Source organism: Trachypithecus francoisi, unplaced genomic scaffold (genome assembly GCF_009764315.1).
Source record: "Trachypithecus francoisi isolate TF-2019V2 unplaced genomic scaffold, Tfra_2.0 Lachesis_group5, whole genome shotgun sequence".
In the NCBI taxonomy this organism is placed as follows: Eukaryota; Metazoa; Chordata; class Mammalia; order Primates; family Cercopithecidae; genus Trachypithecus; species Trachypithecus francoisi.
Window position 1 is genome coordinate 88,564,681 of NW_022681470.1, and position 21,475 is coordinate 88,586,155.

Here is a 21,475-nt window from a genome sequence, read left to right on the forward strand (position 1 = left end):
AAGGGATAAATAGACAATTCAATAATAATCACTGAGAGTTCAATATCCCTTTTCAATAATGGATTGAACAACTAGACATAAAATCAACAAGGAAGTAGAAGACTTAAACAACATTATAAACCAACTAAACTTAACCAAAGTCTATAGAACACCTTACCCAACAACAGCAGAATATGCGTTTGTTGTTCTTAAATGTACATGGAACATTCTCCAGTATAGACTATATGTTAGCCCATAAAACAAGTCTCAACAAATATGATATGACTAAAATTACAGAAATGTCAAAAGTGTGTTTTTAATGGAGTGAAATTATAGATCAATCACAGAGGGATATTTGGAAAATTCACCATTAGGTGCAAATCAAACTACATACTTCTAAAACTAATAGGTCAAAGAATAAATCATAGGGGAAATTACAAAATACTTTGAGATGAATAAAACTAAAAATATTACACATCAAAAACTTATGAGTTGCAGGAAATCAATGCTTAGAGAAACTTTTATAGCTGTAAATGCCTAAATTAAAAAAGAAAGATCTCAAATCAATAATCTAACCTTCTACCTTAAGAAACTATAGGCTGGGATTAGTGGCTCATTCCTGTAACCCTAACACTTTGAGAGACCGAGGCAAGAGGATCACTTGAGCTCAGGAGTTCAAGACCAGCAACATAGACTTTGTTTCTACAAAAAATTTTAAAAAATTAGCCGGGTTGGGGGACTCATACCTGTAGTCCCAGCTACTTGAGTGGCTAAGGTAGGAGGATTGCTTGAACCTAGGAGATCAAGGCTGCAGTGAGCTGTGATTGTACCACTGTACTCCAGCCTGAGTGACACAGTGAGACCCTGTCTAAAATAAATAAATAAATAAAATAAAATAAAAATAAAAAAAGAAAGAAAGAAAATAAACTATAAAAAGAACAAATAAGTTCATTAAGAAACTATAAAAAGAAGAATAAACTAAACGCAAACAAAACAAGAAGGAGAAAATAATAAAGATAAAAGGGGAAAGAAATGAAAGAGAGAATACAAAAATAAGAGAAAAACAAATTTAAAGGTTAGTTATTTGAAAAGATCAGCAAAACTGACAAATGTTTAGCTAGACTGATAAAGTGAAAAATGGAGAAGACTCAAAGGACCAAAATCAAAATTAAAAGGGGATATTACTATTGACTTTAAAGAAATAAAAATGATTATAAGGGGGATAGTATGAACAATTGTAAGGAAATAAATTAGATGAAATGGAAAAATTTCAAGAATCACACAGACTACCAAAACTGACTGGAGAAGACAGATGCGATAGATCAGAGAGGTGAAAGGAGGGTTCTTGCTTACAACACAATGCCAAATATGGAGTGAGGTGCTAAAGTGAAGAAAGTTATTATTTTGCAACTATCACAATTAAGACAGGCTCAGACAAAAATTATCAATGGATGCTGATCTCAGAGGAAATTTTGATGAGGAGTAAGATATTTGCATGGCCTTCCACTGTATGCCAATATATAGTTATTAGTTAAAATGGAAAAAGAAAAAGTAACTATACAATACAGAAATCTGGCAATGTGTTGGCCAAGTGATCAAAATTAACATTATCAATGAGAAGACATCAAGGGTCTCTAGATGTGATACCTTGAGATTACAACATCACTTGTGTAATACCTAGTCTGGGAATGCATAATGTGAATCTAGTTGTAAGGAAATACCAAAAAACCCCAAGTGAGGAATTTGCTATTAAAAAAGAGAGGCTGTAATCCCAGGACTTTGGGAGGCTGAGGCAGGCGAATCCTGAGGTCAGGAGTTTGAGACCAGCCTGACCAACATGGTGAAACTCTGTCTCTACAAAAATACAAAAAAGTTAGCCAGGTGTGGTGGTGCATGCCTGTAATCCCAGCTACTCAGGAGGCTGAGGCAGAAAAATCGCTTGAACCCAGGAGGCAGAGGTTGCAGTGAGCCGAGACTGCACCACAGCACTCCAGCCTGGGTGACAGAATGAGACTCCGTCTCAAAAAAAAAAAAAAAAAGAAAGGGTGGGAAAATTGCATTCTTCAAATATATCCATGTCATAAAAGAGAAGATATAGCTATGGAAATGTTCCAGTTGAAGGATATTAAAGAGATACAACAGCTAAATGGAATACCTGATACTGGACTGGATCCTGACCTGGAGGGAAAAATATGGCTACAAAGGACACTATAGGGTCAACTGACAAAACTGAAGTACAAACAGTAGGTTAGACAAGAATATTGTTATCAATGTAGAATTTACTTAAGTGATAACTATGTTGTGGTTGTATAAGAAATTATCCTAACTCTTCATACTGATGTATTTAAGATAAAAAGCCAAGACATATGCAACCTACCCTATAATAGTTCAAACAGAGACAGAGAAAGAGAGAGGGAGAGAGATAGCTAACATTAAAGCAAAATGGGCAAAACATTACAGACAGGTATTCACAGTCACAGCCAACTTGTAGCTCCCTCCCTGCAAGATATTTATAAGGGTGTTCTTTGTACTATTATTAATAATAATTGTTTCTTGCAACTCTTTTGACATTATTTTCAAACAAAAAGTTAAAAATACAGATTAATGAAAGGTCTGCAATACTTATTTCCCCTTGGTGGTCCTTCAAGATGCTGAGGGTCTGTTCTGCATTTACCACATCCTCTTCTTTCCTTGTATAGGCCTCTCCTTTTATCGACCTGTGAGTTCTCAGAGTACATTATCATTTTCAACCTTGAATTCCCATTGAATCCCTTGAATTCCCATTGAATCATCTGCCAAAGATGACAGTTTATTTTCCTGTTGATCCAATCAAGAAAAGGAGAAAGCTTCCATGAATAACAAATAGATGAGGACTACAAGTTCCTGTGACTCTGCCGGGCTCTGTCCAATGTGTCTCTCCACTCTGGCTCCCAGGCTACAGACTCAGAGTCTCTGTCAGCCTTGCTATCTCTGGCAGAGGGCAGGAACACAGAGCGGAAGGATCTCTTTAAAGTCTAGGTTTAAATAATGACAACATTTTCATACTTAAATCCTTCAAGGATAGGCTCTTTGAAGAGCCTACAGGGTTCTACTATCCTTATGTGGCTTGGTTTCTGTGAATTTCTCCTGTCCAATTTCTAGTTTGGCCCCTCCTTTGCACTGAATGCTGCAACCTTCCTGAACTGCTAGCAAATTCCCGAATTTACTCAATGCCTTTGCTCAAACTTTTACACTTCCTGGAATCCCCTCCCACTCCTCGTTGGCCTAACAAACTCCCACTCATTTGTTAAGACTCAAACCAATTGTTGCCTCTCCAAAGTCCAAGAACCACTTCTTAGGAATAAGATTCTCTCCCTGGTCCATAATCACCTTTACCCACCCTCTCTGTGAAAGGAATGATTACTACAAAGAAAACTTGGAAATAGTCAGCAGGAAAGCCCATAAAATTTGCATTTCCTAATTTTCTTTAATCTTGGAGGAGGACAAGAAGGAAGTGACCAGCCTAAGGCCATCTGGCAAGTTACCAGCAGGGCTGAGGCTAGAAGGCAAATACACATTCTCCTTTCTTTGTTGATACTACTGGGTACTCCCTGGGACTTGACCCACTGCCCATCTTATTTTCGTAAGTGTCTTCTGGACTCTGTCAAACCCTAGACCACTCACTTTTGCAGGACCTTCTAAGGTGGCAATGTTGGAGGACTTGTTGGCTCCTAGAGAGAGCACTGGAATGAGCATGTTTGGTTGGTCTTCAAGCTTATACCTGGTACCCAGAACCACATTTCAAGCTTCTGGGAGGCTGTATTGTGTAGGGGAAGGAGCATGACCTTTGGAGGCAGACAGCCTTGAGTTTGAGTTCCAGAACCATCATTTACCAGCTTCAGCACCTCAGGAAAAGTAAACTTTCTAAACCTCAGTTTCCATATGTGGATGATTTTTAAAATCAGAATTAAATGAGATAACCTAAATAAATCATTCCACATAAAGTCTGCCATACAGTAAGTGCTCAATAAGTATTAGTTGCCTTCTTCTGTCCCAAATGCTCCTTCCTCTCTTCTGGGCTCTCAACTCTAATTTGAATGAATTAAGACTAGATCTCTTAACCTAAGTTTCCCCAAGTGTAAAATAAGAGGGAATTGATTATATAACTCATATGACCCAGATCACGGCTTCTTTCTATTTTGCTTTTATCAGTCTTCCCAATCAGGTCTGTGCACCGAGCACAAAGGCTGCCCATGGGTGTGACATGAACAATGTAGGTTTTGCTCTCAGAGGAAGTGGAGAGGCGTTGGGAGGTACCTGGGGAAATGCAAATTTCATGGCTAAGTAGGACTTCCCTAGGTCTGCTGACTTCCAAGATGCTTCTGAGGTGTAATTCCAGTGATGATGTGAAGATGTGGGGCCAGCTCTACCCCCACCAAAGAAGGCGGCAATCAGTATATTCATTCCACAAACGTTTTTAGCACTTGCTTTATATCAGGCATTGTTAGATTGGGGAACCATGAAGGTAAATAGAACATAATGAAACTCAATCAGGATATGGGTGCATTGACCTAAACCCAAGAGATTTGGTTTTTGGTCATGGCTTTTCAAAAACTAGCTGTATGGTAAGTCCCTTAGAAGTTTTAGTCTCTAAGTCTTAGCTTTCTGGGGGTGAAATGAAGGAGTTGAAAATATGACTTCTAAATTTGTTTGCTTTCCTTCAGATTATACTTCTCCTCTCAAAGTCTGCTCTGTGTTTTCAAATAGCCCCTGGAACTCTCCATATGCATGAACTGTAAACACTTCAACTGACCATATCCCAAGCCAACAAATAATCTTATACCCCTTGCTCTCAATTTTGCCCCAAAGTTATCTCCACCTCTTATACTTCCTTTCCTAGAGAATGGCATTGCCATCTACTGGGAAATTAAGCTGGAAGTTTAAAGGCCATAGTATATAGACCACTATCCTTCACAGTCCACATTCAATTAGTCACCAAACCCTGAAAAATCCACCTATGAGATAACTCTCCAGTGGACCTCCTTCTCTCCCACCTCATTGTCACTTCTCCAGTTAAGACCCATCATTTCTTCAAATCTGTTCCTAGCCTGTAGGTCTACCTAAATCTGTCTCACACTAAGGCCAAAGTAATCTTTTCTTTTCTTTTTTTGAGACAGATTTTTGCTCTTGTTGCCCAGGCTGGAGTGCAATGGTGCAATCTTGGCTCACTGCAACCTCCGCCTCCCAGGTTCAAGTGATTCTCCTGTCTCAGGCGAATCTCCTGTCTCAAGTAGCTGGGATTACACGCACATGCCACCAGGCCTGGCTAATTTTTGTATTTTTAGTAGAGACGGGGCTGCATCATATTGGTCAGGCTGGTCTCAAACTTCTGACCTCAGGTGATCTGCCCACCTCAGCCTCCCAAAGTGCTGGGATTACAGGTGTGTAATCCCACCACGCCTGGGCAAGGTAATCTTTCTAAAGCAAAAATATGAACAGGTCACTCAGCTGCTTAAAACTTTTGGTGGCTTCCATCAAAGAATAAATGGCTTTCCAAGAATGTGTATAATTATTTGTGTGCAAAAAGGAGTTTTGATCAGGTGAAAGGGGAGACACTGCCTCCTATGGGAAGTCCTGGGTTGTGTATCCTTGCAGGAATGAAAGAAAAACAGATCAAAACAATGAGGAAGAGAAGAGAATAGCAAATATTGAGTGTTCACAATATAGCAAATACTGTACTTTAAATACACTGTTGTTTTAACACTCAGAAAACATATTAGGTGTCTTTGCTCAGGTTTTCAAAAATCAGACTCTGAGATGGAGATTTGTGTATGAAAAGTTGATGGAGGAGTGCCCATGATGTAATTAATACCTGTGAGGGAGTGAGGGAAGTAAGAGTGAGCAGAGGGAGAAGTTGAGCTGTGGATGCAGTTGCAACAAAGTCCTCAGCTGACTCAGTGAGGAGCCTTGGAGCTGGAATGACCCTCAGAGCTGTTGCAAATTGAGGCAAAAGGGAACTGGACTTTTATATCCTTTCATCAACCAATTGGCCCAGTTGTTTGATGTGGGTTCTGGCTAAGGAACTGGCTAAGGGCAGTTCCTGAGGAGGAACTCAGCTGAGAGCTGTCAGCCACCAATACTTCCTGCATGGAAATGACTGCTTTGGTCTTGAGGGGGAGATCTGAACAGCACATCATAGCATCCACTATGTGAGATAACTTGTAGTGCATTATTTTATAGATAAGAAAACTGATTTTCGCCAACACCATGACTTATCCTAGGTCATACAAGTAATGAGCGAAATCCCTGTGGCTCTAATTCATATTTGTCTTCATGTTCCTTTAGCTATATACATACAACCATGCAATTATAACCTTTTTTGATGAAGCTAGCAGAAGAAAAGAAATAACTAAAATCAGAGCAAAAATAAATGAACCTGAGACAAAAAAAAAAAAAAAAAAAAAAAAAACACCTCACACAAAGGATCAAAAAAATAAAGTTGGTTGTTTGAAAGGATAAATAAGATTGATAGACTGCTAGCTAGAATAATCAAGAAAAAACAAGAAAAGATCCCAAATAAGCACAATCAGAAATGTCAAAGGTGACATTACAATTAATATTGCAGAAATACGAAAGATCCTCAGAGACCACTATGAACGCACACAAACTAGAAAATCTAGAGGAAATGGATAAATTCATGGAAACCCATAATCTCCTGATTGATCCAGGCAGCAATTGAAATTATGAACAGACCAATAATGAGTTGCAAAGCTGAATCAGTAATAAAAAAAAATAACTACCAACTAAAAAATGCCCAGAATCAGACGGACTCACAGTGGAAATCTACCAGATGTACAAAGAACAGCTGGTACCAATCTTACTAAAACTATTCCAAGAAATTGAGAAAGAGGGCTTCTTCCTCAATTCATTCTATAAAGCCAGTATCATCCCAATATCAAAATCTGGTAAGGGCATGATAAGAAAAGAAAACTACAAGTTAATACTCCTGATGAACACAGATGCAAAAACTCTCAACAAAATACTAGCAAACTGAATTCAGCAGCACATCAAAAAGACAATTCATCAGGATAAAGTGGGCTTTACTTCTGGGATGCAGACATGATTCAGCATACACAAATCAATAAATGTGATTCACCACATAAACAATTAAAAACAAAAACCATATGATCATCTCAATAAATACAGAAAAAGCATTCAATAAAATTCAACATCTCTTCACGAGAAAAACCCTCAACAAACTAGGCACTAAAGGAACATACCTCAAAATAATAAGAACAATCCCTGACAAACTCACAGCTAACATCCTATAGAATGGGCAAAATTTGTAAGCATTCCCCTTAAGAACTGGAACAAGACAAGGATGTCCACTGTCACCATTCGTATTCAGTAGAGTGCTGGAAATCCTAGTCAGAACAATTAGGCAAGAAAAAGAAATAAAAGGCATTCAAATAGGAAAAAAGAAAAGAGTCAAATTATCTGTTCACTGACAACATGTTCCTGTACCTAGAAGGCCCTAAAGATTACTCCAAAAGGCTCCTAGGCCTGATAAATAATCTCAACAAAGGTTCAGGATACAAAATCAATATACAAAAATCAGTAGCATTTCTATACACCAATCACATTCAAGTTGAGAACCAAATCAATAACTCAATCCCATTTACAATAGCCACAAAATATAAAATACCTAAGAATACATTTGACTAATGAGGTGAAAGATCTCTATGAGGAGAGCTACAATACATGGATGACAGAAATCACAGATGAGACAGCAAATTGAAAAACATTCCATGCTCATGGATTGGAAGAGTCAATACCATTTAAATGACCATGTTTCTCAAAACAATCTATGAATTAACAGAATTATTATCAAATTGCTATCATTTTTCACAGAATTAGAAAAAAAAATTCTAAAATTCAGATAGAACCAAAAAGAGCCTGGCTAGCCAAAGCCATCCTAAGCAAAAGAACAAAGCCATAGGTACCACATTACTCAACTTCAAACTATAGTACAAGGCCATGGTAACCCAAACAGCATGGTACTGGTTCAAAAATGAACACATAGATCAATGGAACAGAATATGGAACCCAGAAATAAAGCCATAAACCTATAACCAACTGATCTTTGAAAGTCGACAGAAGTGAAAAATGGGGCAAGGACACTCTATTCAATAAATGGTGCTGGGAAAACAGTCTAGTCATGTGCAGAAGAATGAAAGTGAACCCCTACCCCTCCCCTTATACAAAAATTAACTTGAGATGAATTAAAGACTTAAATGTTAGACTTCAAACTATAAAAATCCTAGAAGAAAACCTAGGAAAAACTCTTGCAGACATTAATCTAGGAAAGAATTTATGACTAATATCTCAAACACAAATACAGCAAAAACAAAAATTGACAAATGGGAGTTAATTAAACTAAAGAGCTCCTGGACAGCAAAAGAAAAAAAAATCAACAGAGTAAATACAACCTACAGAATGGGGGAAAATATTTGCAAACTATGCATCCAACAAAGGACTAATAGCCAGAATCTATCAGGAACTTAAGCAAATCAACAAGAAAGAAACAACCCCATTGTGTTAGTCCATTTTGCATTGCTATGAAAGAATGCCTGAGACTGGGTAATTTATAAAGAAAAGAGGGTTTTTTGGCTCATAGTTCTGCAGGCCATACAAACATGGCACCAGTATCTGGTGAGGCCTCAGGAAGCTTACGGTCATAATGGAAGGTAATGGGGAGCAGGCCATGTCACATGGCAGGAGAGGGAGTGAGAGAGATGCCATGCTCTTTTACACAACCAGCTCTTTCATGAACTCATTATTGTGGGGCAGACACCAAGCCATTCATGAGTGATCTGCCTCTATGACCCAAACACCTCCCACTAGGCTCCACCTCCAACACTGGGAATTACATTTCAACATTTGGAGGTGAGAAACATCCATTTATATCAACCATTAAGAAGTGGGCAAAGGACACGAAGAGACACTTCTCAAAGGAAGACAACAAGTGGCCGATAAACATATGAAAAAGGCTCAGTATCACTAATAATCAGAGAAATGCAAATTAAAACCACAATGAAATACCATCTCACACCGGCTAGAATGGCTATTCCTAAAAAGTGAAAAAATAACAAATGTTGGCAAGGATGTGGAGAAAAAGAACACTTATGCACTGTTGGTGGGACTGTAAATAAGTTCAACCCTTATGGAAAACAGTATGGAGATTTCTCAAAATTATTTTAGAACTACCATTTGATCCAGCAGTCTCACTACTGGGAATCTACTGAAAGGAAAAGGAATAGTTTTATCAAAAAGACACCTGTACTCATATGTTTATTGCAGCACTATTCACAATAGCAAAGTCATGGAATCAACTTAGGTGCCCATCAATAGTGGGTTGGATAAAGAAAATGTGGTATATGTACACAATGGAATACTATGCAGCTGTAAGAAAGAATGAAATCATGTCTTCTGCAGCAACATGGATGCAGTTGGAGGCCACTATCCTAAATAAATTACACAAAAACAGCATGTCCTCACTTGCAAGTGGGAGCTAAATAATGGGTACATACAGACATAAAGACGGAAACAATAGACAGACACTGGGGACCCCAAGAGTGGGGAGCAAGGGAGTGGGGTAAGGGTTGGAAACTACGTATTGGGTATTATATTCACTACGTGAGTGATGGGTTCAGTAGAAGTCCAAACCCCAGCATTGCACAATAACAAATCTATACCTGCACCCCTTGAATCTAAAATGTAAATAAAAAAGAAACTTACTTGGCATAAAAATTTTATTAGCATAAGGTCAAACTTGAACCCTCGGATTCTTTGGGTGGCAGTATAAATTGTTCAAACATTAATCATTCAAGGAACAGCAGAGCTGGGCAATAGTGGGGCCAAATATCTAAGATCCCAAATAGAGAGCCATGAGACTATCAAACAGTGGAAGTAAAGTAGGAGGTGGGACTTGACTGTGTAAGCAGGGCTCAGACACAGGACCTAGTTGAGGATTAGCTGAAATAGGGCTGGAGTGGAAGCAGTTTTCCATAAGACACACACACCAGTGTAACATGTCAGTTTACCACTGCTATGGCAACACTCAGAAATTACTGCCCCTTTCCATGGCCATGACCTGACACCAGGAAGTTACCACCCTTTTCCTAAAAATTTCTGTATAAATTGTCACTTAATTTGCATATAATTAAAAGTGGGTATAAATGTGAGTGCAAAACTGCCTCTGATCTGCTACTTTGGGCACACAGCCTATTGGGGTAGCCTTGCTCTGCGAGTCGTTGTTTAACACCACCAGCTCACCCTTGAATTCTTCCTTGGGCAAAGCCAAGAGCCCTCCTGGGCTAAGCCCCAATTTTGGATCTCACCCGTCTTACGTCAAAAATATCAGGGCCTGTGGAGCCTCAGTATATAACTCAGGATAAGAAGAGCAGAATCATGCTTATGGTAGGACCCTGATGAGTCTGTTTGTTGACCTAGGCCAGTGGCAAGAAATCTCCTGGGAGCGAGACAACTCAAAGGGCAGAAAGGAGTGGGGAGAAAGAGAAAGCCCCAGGTGAAGGCTGGGGCAGTTTCTAAGAAGACGGGAAAGACTAAGGGAAATCAAGAGTCAAAAATCCTTAATGATAAGTAGATTAGGATATGGGGCAAGAGCTTAGAAAATATGTCATAAAAGGAGGGCATAGGACCACCGCTATTCTCTTTCCCTGATCTCTCCTTATCTGGCCTTCTTGCCCCTAGATATGAAGGGCTCTGATAATGGCTTTGCTCAATAGCATGTATCCTGGGTCAGTGTGGTAAGAGGCAGTAGAGATTATATCCAAGGGCTGTGTCTGCTATTTATTTACTGCATGACCTCAAGCAAGTTATTTAACTCTCTAAGCTTCAGTTTCCTCATCTGTGAATCACCTGTGGGTAATAGTAAGGTTAAACCTGGTGCTGAGCTCATGGAAAAGTTCAGCTGTACTGCTGTAGAATTCTCATCTTCCTGTACTCCCATGATATACCACACCTCTGTGAGGAAGCCAAATTAAGGACCCAGGTTCTTAAAATAGATTCTTGTATTTTAAAGAGTTCAGTAAACAATATAGGAAGCAACAGTAATTGCTTGTCTTTCTCCCAGCCCTCTATTCCAGGGAAGGGTTTTCTGGTGGAGTGGGAGTCTCCTCCAGGAGAAATAGTAGATGTTCTAAGCTGCAGGGAAATGGCTCCACAGAAACTTTCGCTGGAGGTTCTGGCTGGAAGAAAATCCAAGAAGGACAGCTGGGTCTCAGAATGCCATCTGAGCGTGCAGGACAATATCCCAGCCAGTTGGGGCCCAAGACAAGACAAGAGTTCATTTTAATAGTGTTTATCCAGGTTCTGTCATCAGAACTGGGCACCATGAGCCATCCTTCTTAAAGACAAATACAACAGAAAAAGAGGCTGCCTCTTAACTGACATATTCACCCCTTGGAAAATTTCTTAAGATAAAACATACTCCTTGTTGTTTTAACTCTATTATCTTGCTCAACAAAGCAAAATTTAGAAACAATAAAACTAAAGAAGGAAGTGTGTATCTCTGAGTACGATCTTTAGTTCTTTTACTCCATAGAATGCTTTTTAAAATTTGACATTTTAAACAATCTCTTGATCTTCATTTGTTCTTTTTTCAAGGAGAGATATGAACACAATGTTCTTTAAGAAATTGTTCTTCATTAAACTAGGCAACAACATGTGAGTCATTGTAACGTATTATGTTAAATTTGAAAAAATACAAAACTAGGTGCAACCCAGTGACTGTTGTTACAAATGTGCTTCTGGAATGAGTAGCCCACTGAGGCAAGAAAAAACTTCACTTAAGCCGCTGCTTAGTAAAAGGCACGTGGTGTCTATCCCAGGCACCAGCATCTTGACTGTAATTATTATTTGAGATTAGCCTAATTATCAGATGTTTACTTATGATGATAACCAGAGGCATTTTTTTACTTGAAATTTTATAATAAAGCAAAAAGATAAATTGAAGTGACCAAGCCCACCATACAGAATGAGACCCTCAGAGGTGTTGTATACAATGAAAATAAACACTAACCGCATTTACTGTACTGTGTGATTTTGGTATTGTCTTCCAATCCCTCCACATGTGGATTCTGTGAAACTGCATCAGGTGTGGCCAAGGGTTCAGTTCACATTTTCATTCTGTTTCACATTTTCTGTTCTGATTCATGGTTTACATATACAACTCTTCCTGTTCTCTATTATACACTGATATTTTCTTTATGAAATGTTAGTCTATGCTAAGAAATTTCAATTCTTTTACAACAGGGAATTAAAACACTTATTACATAAAGTCCATCTCTCTGTCTTCAATTGCTAAAAGGTCTTAATAGTCTATAGTGTGCTTTTGTCCCTAATTTATGTTGCCAAGTTATCATTGCCTCCAATAGAGATGCCCAGGAATGACATTCATTTGTAGGGTGCCTGAAACATTCTGCTCCATGTCTCTGAGGAGTGTCCTTGATCTTGACCACACAGCAGAACTTCCTGTGCATCCCCAGCTGCAGATTTATGGGGTTCGCCATTTAATTAATCATGACCACCTGCAGGAAACAATAAAAAGTGATAGACACCAATGCAAAACGGCTTTCACATGTCAGGTGCTGCAGTGAACATCTTACTTGTATTCATGCCATTTACTTCTCCCAACAATCCTATGAGATTGTTCTTCGTCTTAACTCTGTTACTGATGAGGAAAGCGTGGCTTAGAGAGATTAAGTAACTTGTCTAAGGTGGGATGATTTATAAATAACAGAATGGGGACATGGGCCCAGAACTATCTGACCATGTAGCCAGAGTTCTGAACCAGTCTGCTGCCTTATAAAGAAAGGTTTGGAAAATTGCAAACTTGAAAGCAATTGTGATGGTTAAAAAATGATGGCAGATTTTCCTTTCTTTCTTTTTTGTTTTCGTTTTTTTTTTTTACAGGGTCTCACTATGTCACCCAGGCTGGAGTGCGTGGTACAAACATAGCTCACTGTAATCTTGAACTTCTGGGCTCAAGCAATCCTCCTATCTCAGCCTCCTAAGTAGCTGGGACTACAGGCATGCGCCACCATGCTTGGCTAATTTAAAAAAAAATTTTTTTTTTTTGTAGAGCTGGGGTCTCATTAGGTTGCCCAGGCTGATCTTAAACTCTTGGCCTCAAATAATCCTCCTGCCTTGGCCTCCCAAAGTGTTAGGATTACAGGCGGAAGCCACTATACCTGGATCACATTTTATTTTCTTTCTTTTATAGACATTTTCTTCAGTGCTATATTACTTTTGTGATTTTTAAAAGAAGAGATGAATATTAGTTAGGGTTCTCCAGAGAAGCAGAATCAACAGGATACGTATACATAAAAAGATTTATTATGAGGAATTGGCTCATGTGATTATGGAGACTGAGAAGTTTCATGGCCTGCTGTCTGCAAGCTGGAGATCCAGGAAAGCCAGTGGTATAATTCCAGTTCGAGTTTGAAGGCCTGAGAACCAGGGGAGCTGACGGCGTAAATCCCAGCACAAGGGCTCACTAGGCAGGCGGGAAGCAAAAGGGACAAATTCTTCCTTCTGCCTTTTTGATCTAGTCAGGCCCTCAATGAATTGGATGGAGGGCAATCTACTTTCCTGAGACATGATTCAAATGCTGATCTCATCCAGAACACCCTCACAGACACATTCAGAAATAATGTTTAATCTGGCCACTTCATAATGCCATCTAGTTGACACATAAAATTAACTACTGGAGGATGGAACCCCAATGTTAAAAAAAGACCACAATTCCTAAATATTTTTCTCTTAACTAGCAGTGTTATCTGATAAAGTCATTAAGTGGTTGACAATTAGATTTGTTATTCTTGGTAAGTATGAATATATCACTAAAGGATGTTTAGAGTCACTATATTTTAAACCAATGGAATGGTTTTCTCATAGTCAGTGCTGGGGCGGGCAGGTAGATGGGGAAGAGGTGGGTGGATGGAGAAGAGGCAAGTGGATGGAGAAGCAGGTGGATTGGGATTCCACCACTGGGCTTCATCTGGAGTTACTCTCCACTATTCACCTCTCTCTCCAGTGGTTCCAGTTAGAATTGTTCACTGAAGATTTCTACCCTATAGCTAGCTTTTCCAAGCAGCTCAAGTGTCCTAGCTCTCCCCTCTTTCCTGGACTCATTTCTGGTCAGCCCACCTCATTGGTGTGACAGTGCAGGAATCACTGCTTTGGACTGCATAAATGGCCCATGAGTATCTCAGAGGGTCGTTCAATGACTTCATGGAGCACACAGCGCCCATTCCCCAGCTGTCTCTGTTTCTCAGGGAGGTGACTGGTTAGTTAAGGACCAGAACTATTCAGAGACAGAAATGAATTCTGTTTCTGATAGTGGTTACACAGGGTTTCCAGGTACTTTGCAAATTATTCTCGTATCTACCACTCTGTCTAAGAAGGAAGACCAGGGTTATGGGAGGCAGTTTTTGGAGCACAGAAAAGATCTGAGGCTGGTGACTGAATAACCACTGTCACCAGTTCCTGAACCCTATTTCTTCCTAGAAGGAGTAGAGTGGCATGGGCATTTCCCTTTCTTTAACAATGTATGCCAGTAAAAAGCAGGCTAGCAAATTACATGACTGCTACATGAAGTCATTTGAAAGGTAGTAGGAAGCACCCCAGTCCTACCAAGAATGCTTCTAAAAATGCTGTGGAGAGAGTCTGTGAAGCAGTGACTCTTTCTCGGTCACAGTCACCCCTTAAGGGACATGAAGAATTCCAAGTCAGTTCAGCACAGGCCCCAGGAAGGGAGGGATCCCCACATATTGGGTCTGGGGTCCGGAAGGATGGAGGAGCATCAGTAGAAATGACAGCAGTTTGGAGAGGAAGTCCTCAGATGGCAAAGACCCTCAGATGTCTCTCCACTTCCAGATTCCAGTGCCCTGAAGCAAGTCTGAATTTCTCACTGATGTGAGAAACCTGGTGAGGGCCTTGCAGTGGGCAATCCCAGTACCACAGACAGGATACAGGGAAGAAGGCACTGCCAGTGGGATTTTCATCTCTCCTGCCCAGGCCTGGTCACTCAGCTCATCCATCTGGCTAGGGAACTGATGGCAGACATGAACATTCAGCATAAAGGAGTTGAGTAGAGCCTGAGCCTGGATCTGGGCTAGAGCCACTTCAAAGCCCAGTTTTCTCTCCACTCTCCCCTCAACCCTGACAGCCCCAGCGCCACAACAAGGCTATCTGGTTGACTAGTCTGCTCAGCCTCCATGTCAGCCATCTGCCCTGTGGGCTTCCTCATCTCACCCAGCAGGGCGGACCGGTGTTTTTTCCCAGTGCTTTCCCCAGGCCAGTTTTAAACTCTTCAATCAGGTCTACTAGGAGAGGTTTCAGAGTTTGGGGGAATTCTGTATTTTCATTTTGGTTTTGCAGGTTTTTTTTTTTTTTTTTTCTTATCCAGATAAATATGCTCATCATGAGCTCCATGTGGCCAGGTGATCTGGCCTTAGTGGCCCTTCTCTGTGGGGTCAGTTCATTCTATAGGGGACCTCTGGTCAGAAGCTATGATGATGATTACCATTGGCTGGGAAGCCAAGACACTCAGGAACAGTCCAGCCCAGACACTGTCAGGCAGGTGATATTGGCACCCATAGCCATAGTGTCAGGAGAGAGAGTGGCAAGTCTTAGGGACACATTTAAGAGTATAAGAGGTGGGAGATGTCTTCGATGGATAACCCATTTGAGGTTTTCTGGGGAAGGCTATTTTCCACAGAAAAGTAGTCCTCCTCACTCTCAGGGAGGGGCTCTGCATCGCCAAAGGGAAAGAATGGTGCTGAGCCACAGACATGGGAGGCTAGGACAGGAAACAGTGCTCACCTAGGATTCTCCTATTGCCCACACTGTGGCCTGTGCTGGAAGGAATGTTTCACAGATAATGAGCCATTGGCCTACACAAGCCTGAAGACTGGCTAAGATTCTTGCTCGGTATATTGCAAGTGGTATGGTGAATGGATAGAGCACAGACTCTGGAGTCAGATAATCCAGGGTTTGAATCCAACTCTTGCTTTTTTTTTTTTTTTTTTTGGCTCTGAGCCATTGAGCAAGTTATTTAGCAGCACTATACTTCAATTTGTAAAATGAGGATAATTATTCCTGCTTCTTACTGCTACCAAGATTAATGAAATAACACACGTGGAGACCCCAGGCATCCAGGGAGTTCAATTAGCAAGCTTTCCTTCCTCCTTATCCTCTTGAGTATTCATGGTGATAAATACTCACCAGGAAAATGGAAAGAGCTCTGATCAGTGTCAGGATTCCCAAGTTTGGTCCAGATCCTGCCTTACAAATGCCACTAGCTCCTTAGTAGGGCTGTTAGGAGGATCAAATAAGGCAGTGAATGCGAAGGCTTTTGAAAACGACTTTGTAACTACAAGGCACTATCATCTGTGTATCTTCTGTTGTTGGTCTATTGACATCTGCTCTTAATAGCTGAAGGAAGCAGCTCAGTATACTAGATGTACTAACTGCAAATCTCTGGTCAGTCACATTGTCCCTCAGATCCTGTATTAGTTTCCTGTGACTGCTGTAACAAATTATCACAAACCTGATGACTTAAAACAACGGAAATTCATTCTCCTACCATTCTGTAGGCCCAAGGTCTAAAAATAACATATTGGCAGGGCATGGCTCCTTCTGAAAGCTCCAGGGGAGAATCTTTCTGTGCCTCTTCCAGCGTCTGGTTGTCTCTGGTGTTCCTTGGATTGTGGCTGCATAGCTCTAGTCTCTGTTCTGTCTTTTCACGTGGCCATCTTCTTTGTGTCTCTGTGTGTCCTTTTTCTATTTCTTATAAAGATGCACTACTCTCATTGGATTTGGGGATCACTCTAATTCACCCAGCATAATCTCATCTCAATTCTTTCCTTAATTACATCTGAAAGATCCTTATTCCAAATAAGGCCACATTCAGACGTTCCGGGTGAAGAAGAATTTGGGGGCAGGGAGGACTCTATAGAATCCACTCTAGAATCTCAGAACCTTCATCTAAACCATTTCTGACCCTCATTCAATGTATGTTTTTATTGAGTTCTAGATTGCACCAAACAGGGAAACTCTTCAGATAGTGCTTAGCATTAGCTCAGTTTTCTGTGCAAAGGGGATCCCGGAGATCAGAGTGGAGATGCCTCATGGTGAGGCTGGAGTAGGGCTAATTCTGGAAATGAGAGGAAGGGCAAAGTAAACAAGAGAATAAGTGTCTGTCTTTGAGAGAGAATGGTTTGAAATGAATAGACAGCATGCATTCCAGGAGCCGTGCAGCTCGAGGAGAGAACACCAGTCTTGAAATCAGACCTGGATCATTGGTTTCCCATTTTTACAGGATCCTAGTATTCTCACATCATTTAGTTATTTCAACTGATATTTTATGAATATGTAGACAGTATGCCATTCACTATTTGATTCTCAGTTATTGTAACAGTGGTGTGTTGGTAAATGGTTAACCATAATGAAAAATAATGTATGCATATATGTAAATGAGTTTGTTATAAATTTTGCTTATATGAAGACTGTGTAACATGCAATTTATAAAATACAATTTATTGTATTTTAGTAAAATGTACAATCCCCTTTATTGTAAATTCCATATAGCCACTGATTTCACAGGCTGCTTGCTTTCATATTGGCTTAATTCATATCCACAGCTGAACTGTGGTTACAATTGACAAAGGAATGTAGTTCCAAGATGAATGTTGGTTAATGTCTTTTTTGAAGTTAAAGAAATGTGAAACAACAAAAATATATGTTGGAACATCACTTGCTCATCAGTGACACTAGTGACTTTTTGCTGAATCAGATGATAGTTTTTGAATACTGGAAAAATGTTTCCTCAATTTTTTATGCTAATCCCAATGTAAGGGCCACAGTCATAGCACACATTTAAGTGTACTCTGCATCATTATGTTTTCTCTATTACTTTCTTACATTTAGACAATCAACAAAACAATAAAGTTCTGATTTATATTGCTTGCTGATTTCCGTGGCATAAACTCTCATCATGGCCAGTTTCAAGTTCCCAACATAATGCCATTGAATGCAGAGTGGGGAAGACAGGTCCAGAAGCACCAATGATCCAGTATTTAATTTCCACTCTAGACACATAAGAGATGTCAATTACCTCAAGAACATAGATATCAGTAATGTCATAACATAATTAAGAAACAATGAGCTTTGATATTTTATTCCCTCTGTTTAGTATAATTTATTTAGTTGTAAAGTTTCTTTTAAAGTCAGGGTTTTGCTCTGTTGCACAGGCTGGAGTGCAGTGGCTATTCACAGGTGCATTAGTCCATTCTCACACTGCTCTAAAGATACTACCCAAGACTGTGTAATTTATAAAGGAAAAAGGTTTAATTGACTCACAGTTCCACATGGCTAAGGAGGTCCCAGGAAACTTACAATCATGGCAGAAGGCAAAGGAGAAGCAAGGACCTTCTTCACATCACAGTAGGAGAGAGAACTGCAGCCAAGATCAGAAAATATTGCCTTCTAAAACCATCTGATCTTGTGAGAACCCACTCACTGTCTTAAGACCAGCATGGAGAGGAAACTGCCCCCATGTTCCAAAACCTCCCACCTTGTCCCTTTCTCAACACTTGGGGATTATGGGGATTACAATTCGAGATAAGATTTGGGTGGGGATACAGCGGCAAACCACGCCAACAGGCATGATCATGATAGTCCATTCTCACACTGCTATAAAGATGCTACAGCCTCAAACTCTTGGACTCAAGGGATCCTCATGCTTCAGTCTCCCAACTAGCTGGGACTACAGGCATGTACCACCACGCCCAGCTTAACTGTAAGTTTATATAATTTAATTTAATTTTATATGTTTAATAATGGCCATGTTCATCAAGCACCTCACAAGCTTTCTGAAAATCTATTTTTTATTTTTATTTTAAAAATATTTTTGTAGACATGAGGTCTCACTATATTGCCCAGACTGTTTTCAAACTCTTGGCCTCAAAGGTTCTCTCCCACCTAGGCCTCCACAAGTGGTGGGGTTACAGGCGTGCCACTGTGCCGGTCCAGATTCCTGAAAATTTAACAGTTCTATTAATTGGTACATGCTGGTTCAAGCACACACCACTGGGAATAGTTGTGAGGAGGACAGTTGAGTGCTGGGGAAAGGAAGGAAGAAAACAGTGAGGATAAAGAACAAGTTCACATATCCCACCAACTTTTATTACCTGGTCCCCATGGGGAGGCCCATCAGAGAGTGCCTATGACCTGTTACAATGAACTCTAAAAACACTTCCCTACTCTTTCAAGTCTCCCTGTGAGCATTGGTTATACTTCCAGTATCCCATTCTTATAGTTTAACTCATGAAAGAGGGCGGGATCTTCCTTCTGCCAATACTAGTTCCTTCTCCTCAATGAAAAGTTAGACACAAACTCTAAAATAAATGCAACTCCCAGAATACAACACAGCCCCAGTTAAATTAAAAAGGCTTTTATCCAAAAGACAGGCAATAACAAATGCTGACAAGGATATGGAGACAAGGGAACCCTTGTACACTGTTGGTGGGACTATAAGTTAGTACAACCACTGCAGAGAATGGTTTGAAGGTTCCTCAAAAAACTAAAAATAGAGCTACCATATGATCCACAATCTCACTGCTCGGTGTACACCTAAAAGAAAATAAATCAGTATATTGAAGAGATATCTGTATTCTCATGTTTATTACAGCACTATTCACAATAGCCAAGGTTGGAAACAATCTAAGTGTCTGTCACAGATGAGTGAATAAAGAAAATGTGGTACATATACACAATGGAGTACTATTCAGCTAAAAGAGAATTAGATCCTGTCATTTGCAACGACGTGGATGGAACTGAAGATCATTATGTTAAGTGAAATAAGGCAGGCACAGACAGACAAACTTCACGCGCTTTCACTTGCTTGTGGGAGATAGAAATTAAAACAATTGAATTTGTGGACATAGAGAGTAGAAGGATGGTTACCAGAGGCTGAAGAGTAGTAGGGGTTGGTGAAGAAGCGGGGATGGTTAATGGGTACAAAAAAATAGAAAGAATGAATAAGAACTAGTATTTGATAACACGACAGTGTGACTATAGTCAATAATAATTTAATTGCACATTTAAAAATAACTAAAAGTATAATTGCATTGTTTGTAACACAAAGGATAAATGTTTGAGGTGATGGATACCCCGCTTACCCTATGTGTCTAATAATCACACATTGTAATAATACCCAACGTGTGATTATTACACATTGCATGCCTCTATCAACATATCTCATATACCCCATACATCTATATATATATACCTACTGTGCACACACAGACATTAAAAATTAGGAAAAAGCAAACACAACAATGAGACTGAGCTGGAAGGATGGAGCTCTGGGATAGATTTGTCCTACATCCCTGCCTGGGAGGGAATCCACACACATGCGAGAAGACAAACTAGGAGCATGGGACACTAAATTATACCACATTGCACTCACTGGGGTCACAGGGTTTCTTCCAAGTGACCCGCACTTGCCTATCCCATCTCTCTGTGACAGTGGCACCCGCACCAGACTACATGTTGAGGTGTTATCTGAAATTATGAAATAAAACAGAAGTAAGAGGTCTATGAGCTCATCAAAATGCAGTCATCTAAGTTCAGCTGTGAACTGCCAAATTTGAGGAGTGATCTGACAAACCATCTTTTCTTTGCAATCCAAGAAGACTTACCGGAGAGAACTGCTCAGATAATCTGCAACATCCGGTTCCTGGGGACAGCTAAGGAAAGAAGCAGGGGTGCATGTTTCTGCCCAAAGCTGGGGTTTGGCCGAGGTGACTACACACCCCCTTTCCTGACTCCCATAGGCTAAGTGCCTGGCTTCTTGAGAAGCCTGCTTCTTGAGAACAAAAAAGTGATTTAAAGCCTCATGGGAGATGAGCAATCCTCAAGACACAAGCAGAAAAAGTCCCGGTGATACAGGAAGCGGGTTCAGGAACCTGCTGGTTCCTGATACATAAATTAGACAGCAAAGGCAGCACTGCATGACACGAAGCTCGCTTCTGCCTAGCATCTGTGAGCAGCTGCCAGGCTCTGACCAGGACCCTTTCCTTCTCCTCACTGGCTGATGGATCCCAAGGGGCTCCTCGCCTTGACCTTCGTGCTATTTCTCTCCCTGGCTTTTGGGGCAAGCTACGGAACAGGTGAGTGTTCATCTGCCTGATGGTTTGAGTCCCACGTTAGCTGCCTGGATTCAGCATATCTTTGTGGATGGAGAGAAGGTGCAGGGCTGGGGATTGTGTTTGGTCACTCTTCCTTAGGGACTGGCTGTCAGTTTCAACTGCCTCTTTCAAAGAGGAAGGAACATTATGAGTTCCTGGGCCCTTGGGTTTCCAAGACTCAATCCCACCAACCCCAGTTTCCAAGGAAATGAGGAGCTCTAAGCCAAAAGCTCCAGTCA

At 40.4% G+C, this 21,475-nt stretch overlaps 1 protein-coding gene and 1 long non-coding RNA gene across 5 annotated transcripts in view; one reads left to right on the forward strand and one right to left on the reverse strand.

The window, feature by feature from the left end:
* Window positions 1-1,940: 1,940 nt before the first annotated feature.
* On the reverse strand, window positions 1,941-20,888 carry LOC117075092. Of its 3 annotated transcripts, XR_004433840.1 has the most exons (4): window positions 20,748-20,888; window positions 20,516-20,610; window positions 12,062-12,569; window positions 1,941-2,771 (listed from the first exon to the last, which is right to left on the reverse strand). It is a non-coding gene; the product is annotated as an uncharacterized LOC117075092 (long non-coding RNA). The 3 variants fall into 3 exon arrangements; XR_004433839.1 differs by lacking the exon at window positions 1,941-2,771 and having other exon boundaries at window positions 11,780-12,569; XR_004433841.1 differs by lacking the exons at window positions 1,941-2,771; window positions 12,062-12,569 and adding an exon at window positions 16,056-18,134.
* The window catches only part of SLAMF1 (signaling lymphocytic activation molecule family member 1), a 36,575-nt gene continuing 35,929 nt past the window's right edge, over window positions 20,830-21,475 (forward strand). Inside the window, exon 1 of one of the 2 annotated variants that reach the window (XM_033197151.1) lies at window positions 20,830-21,218. In XM_033197151.1, coding sequence (XP_033053042.1) covers window positions 21,143-21,218 — 76 coding nt within the window. In that variant the 5' untranslated portion in view covers window positions 20,830-21,142. The remainder of the gene's footprint in view (window positions 21,219-21,475) is intronic. The other variant, XM_033197152.1, reaches the window with a different exon arrangement.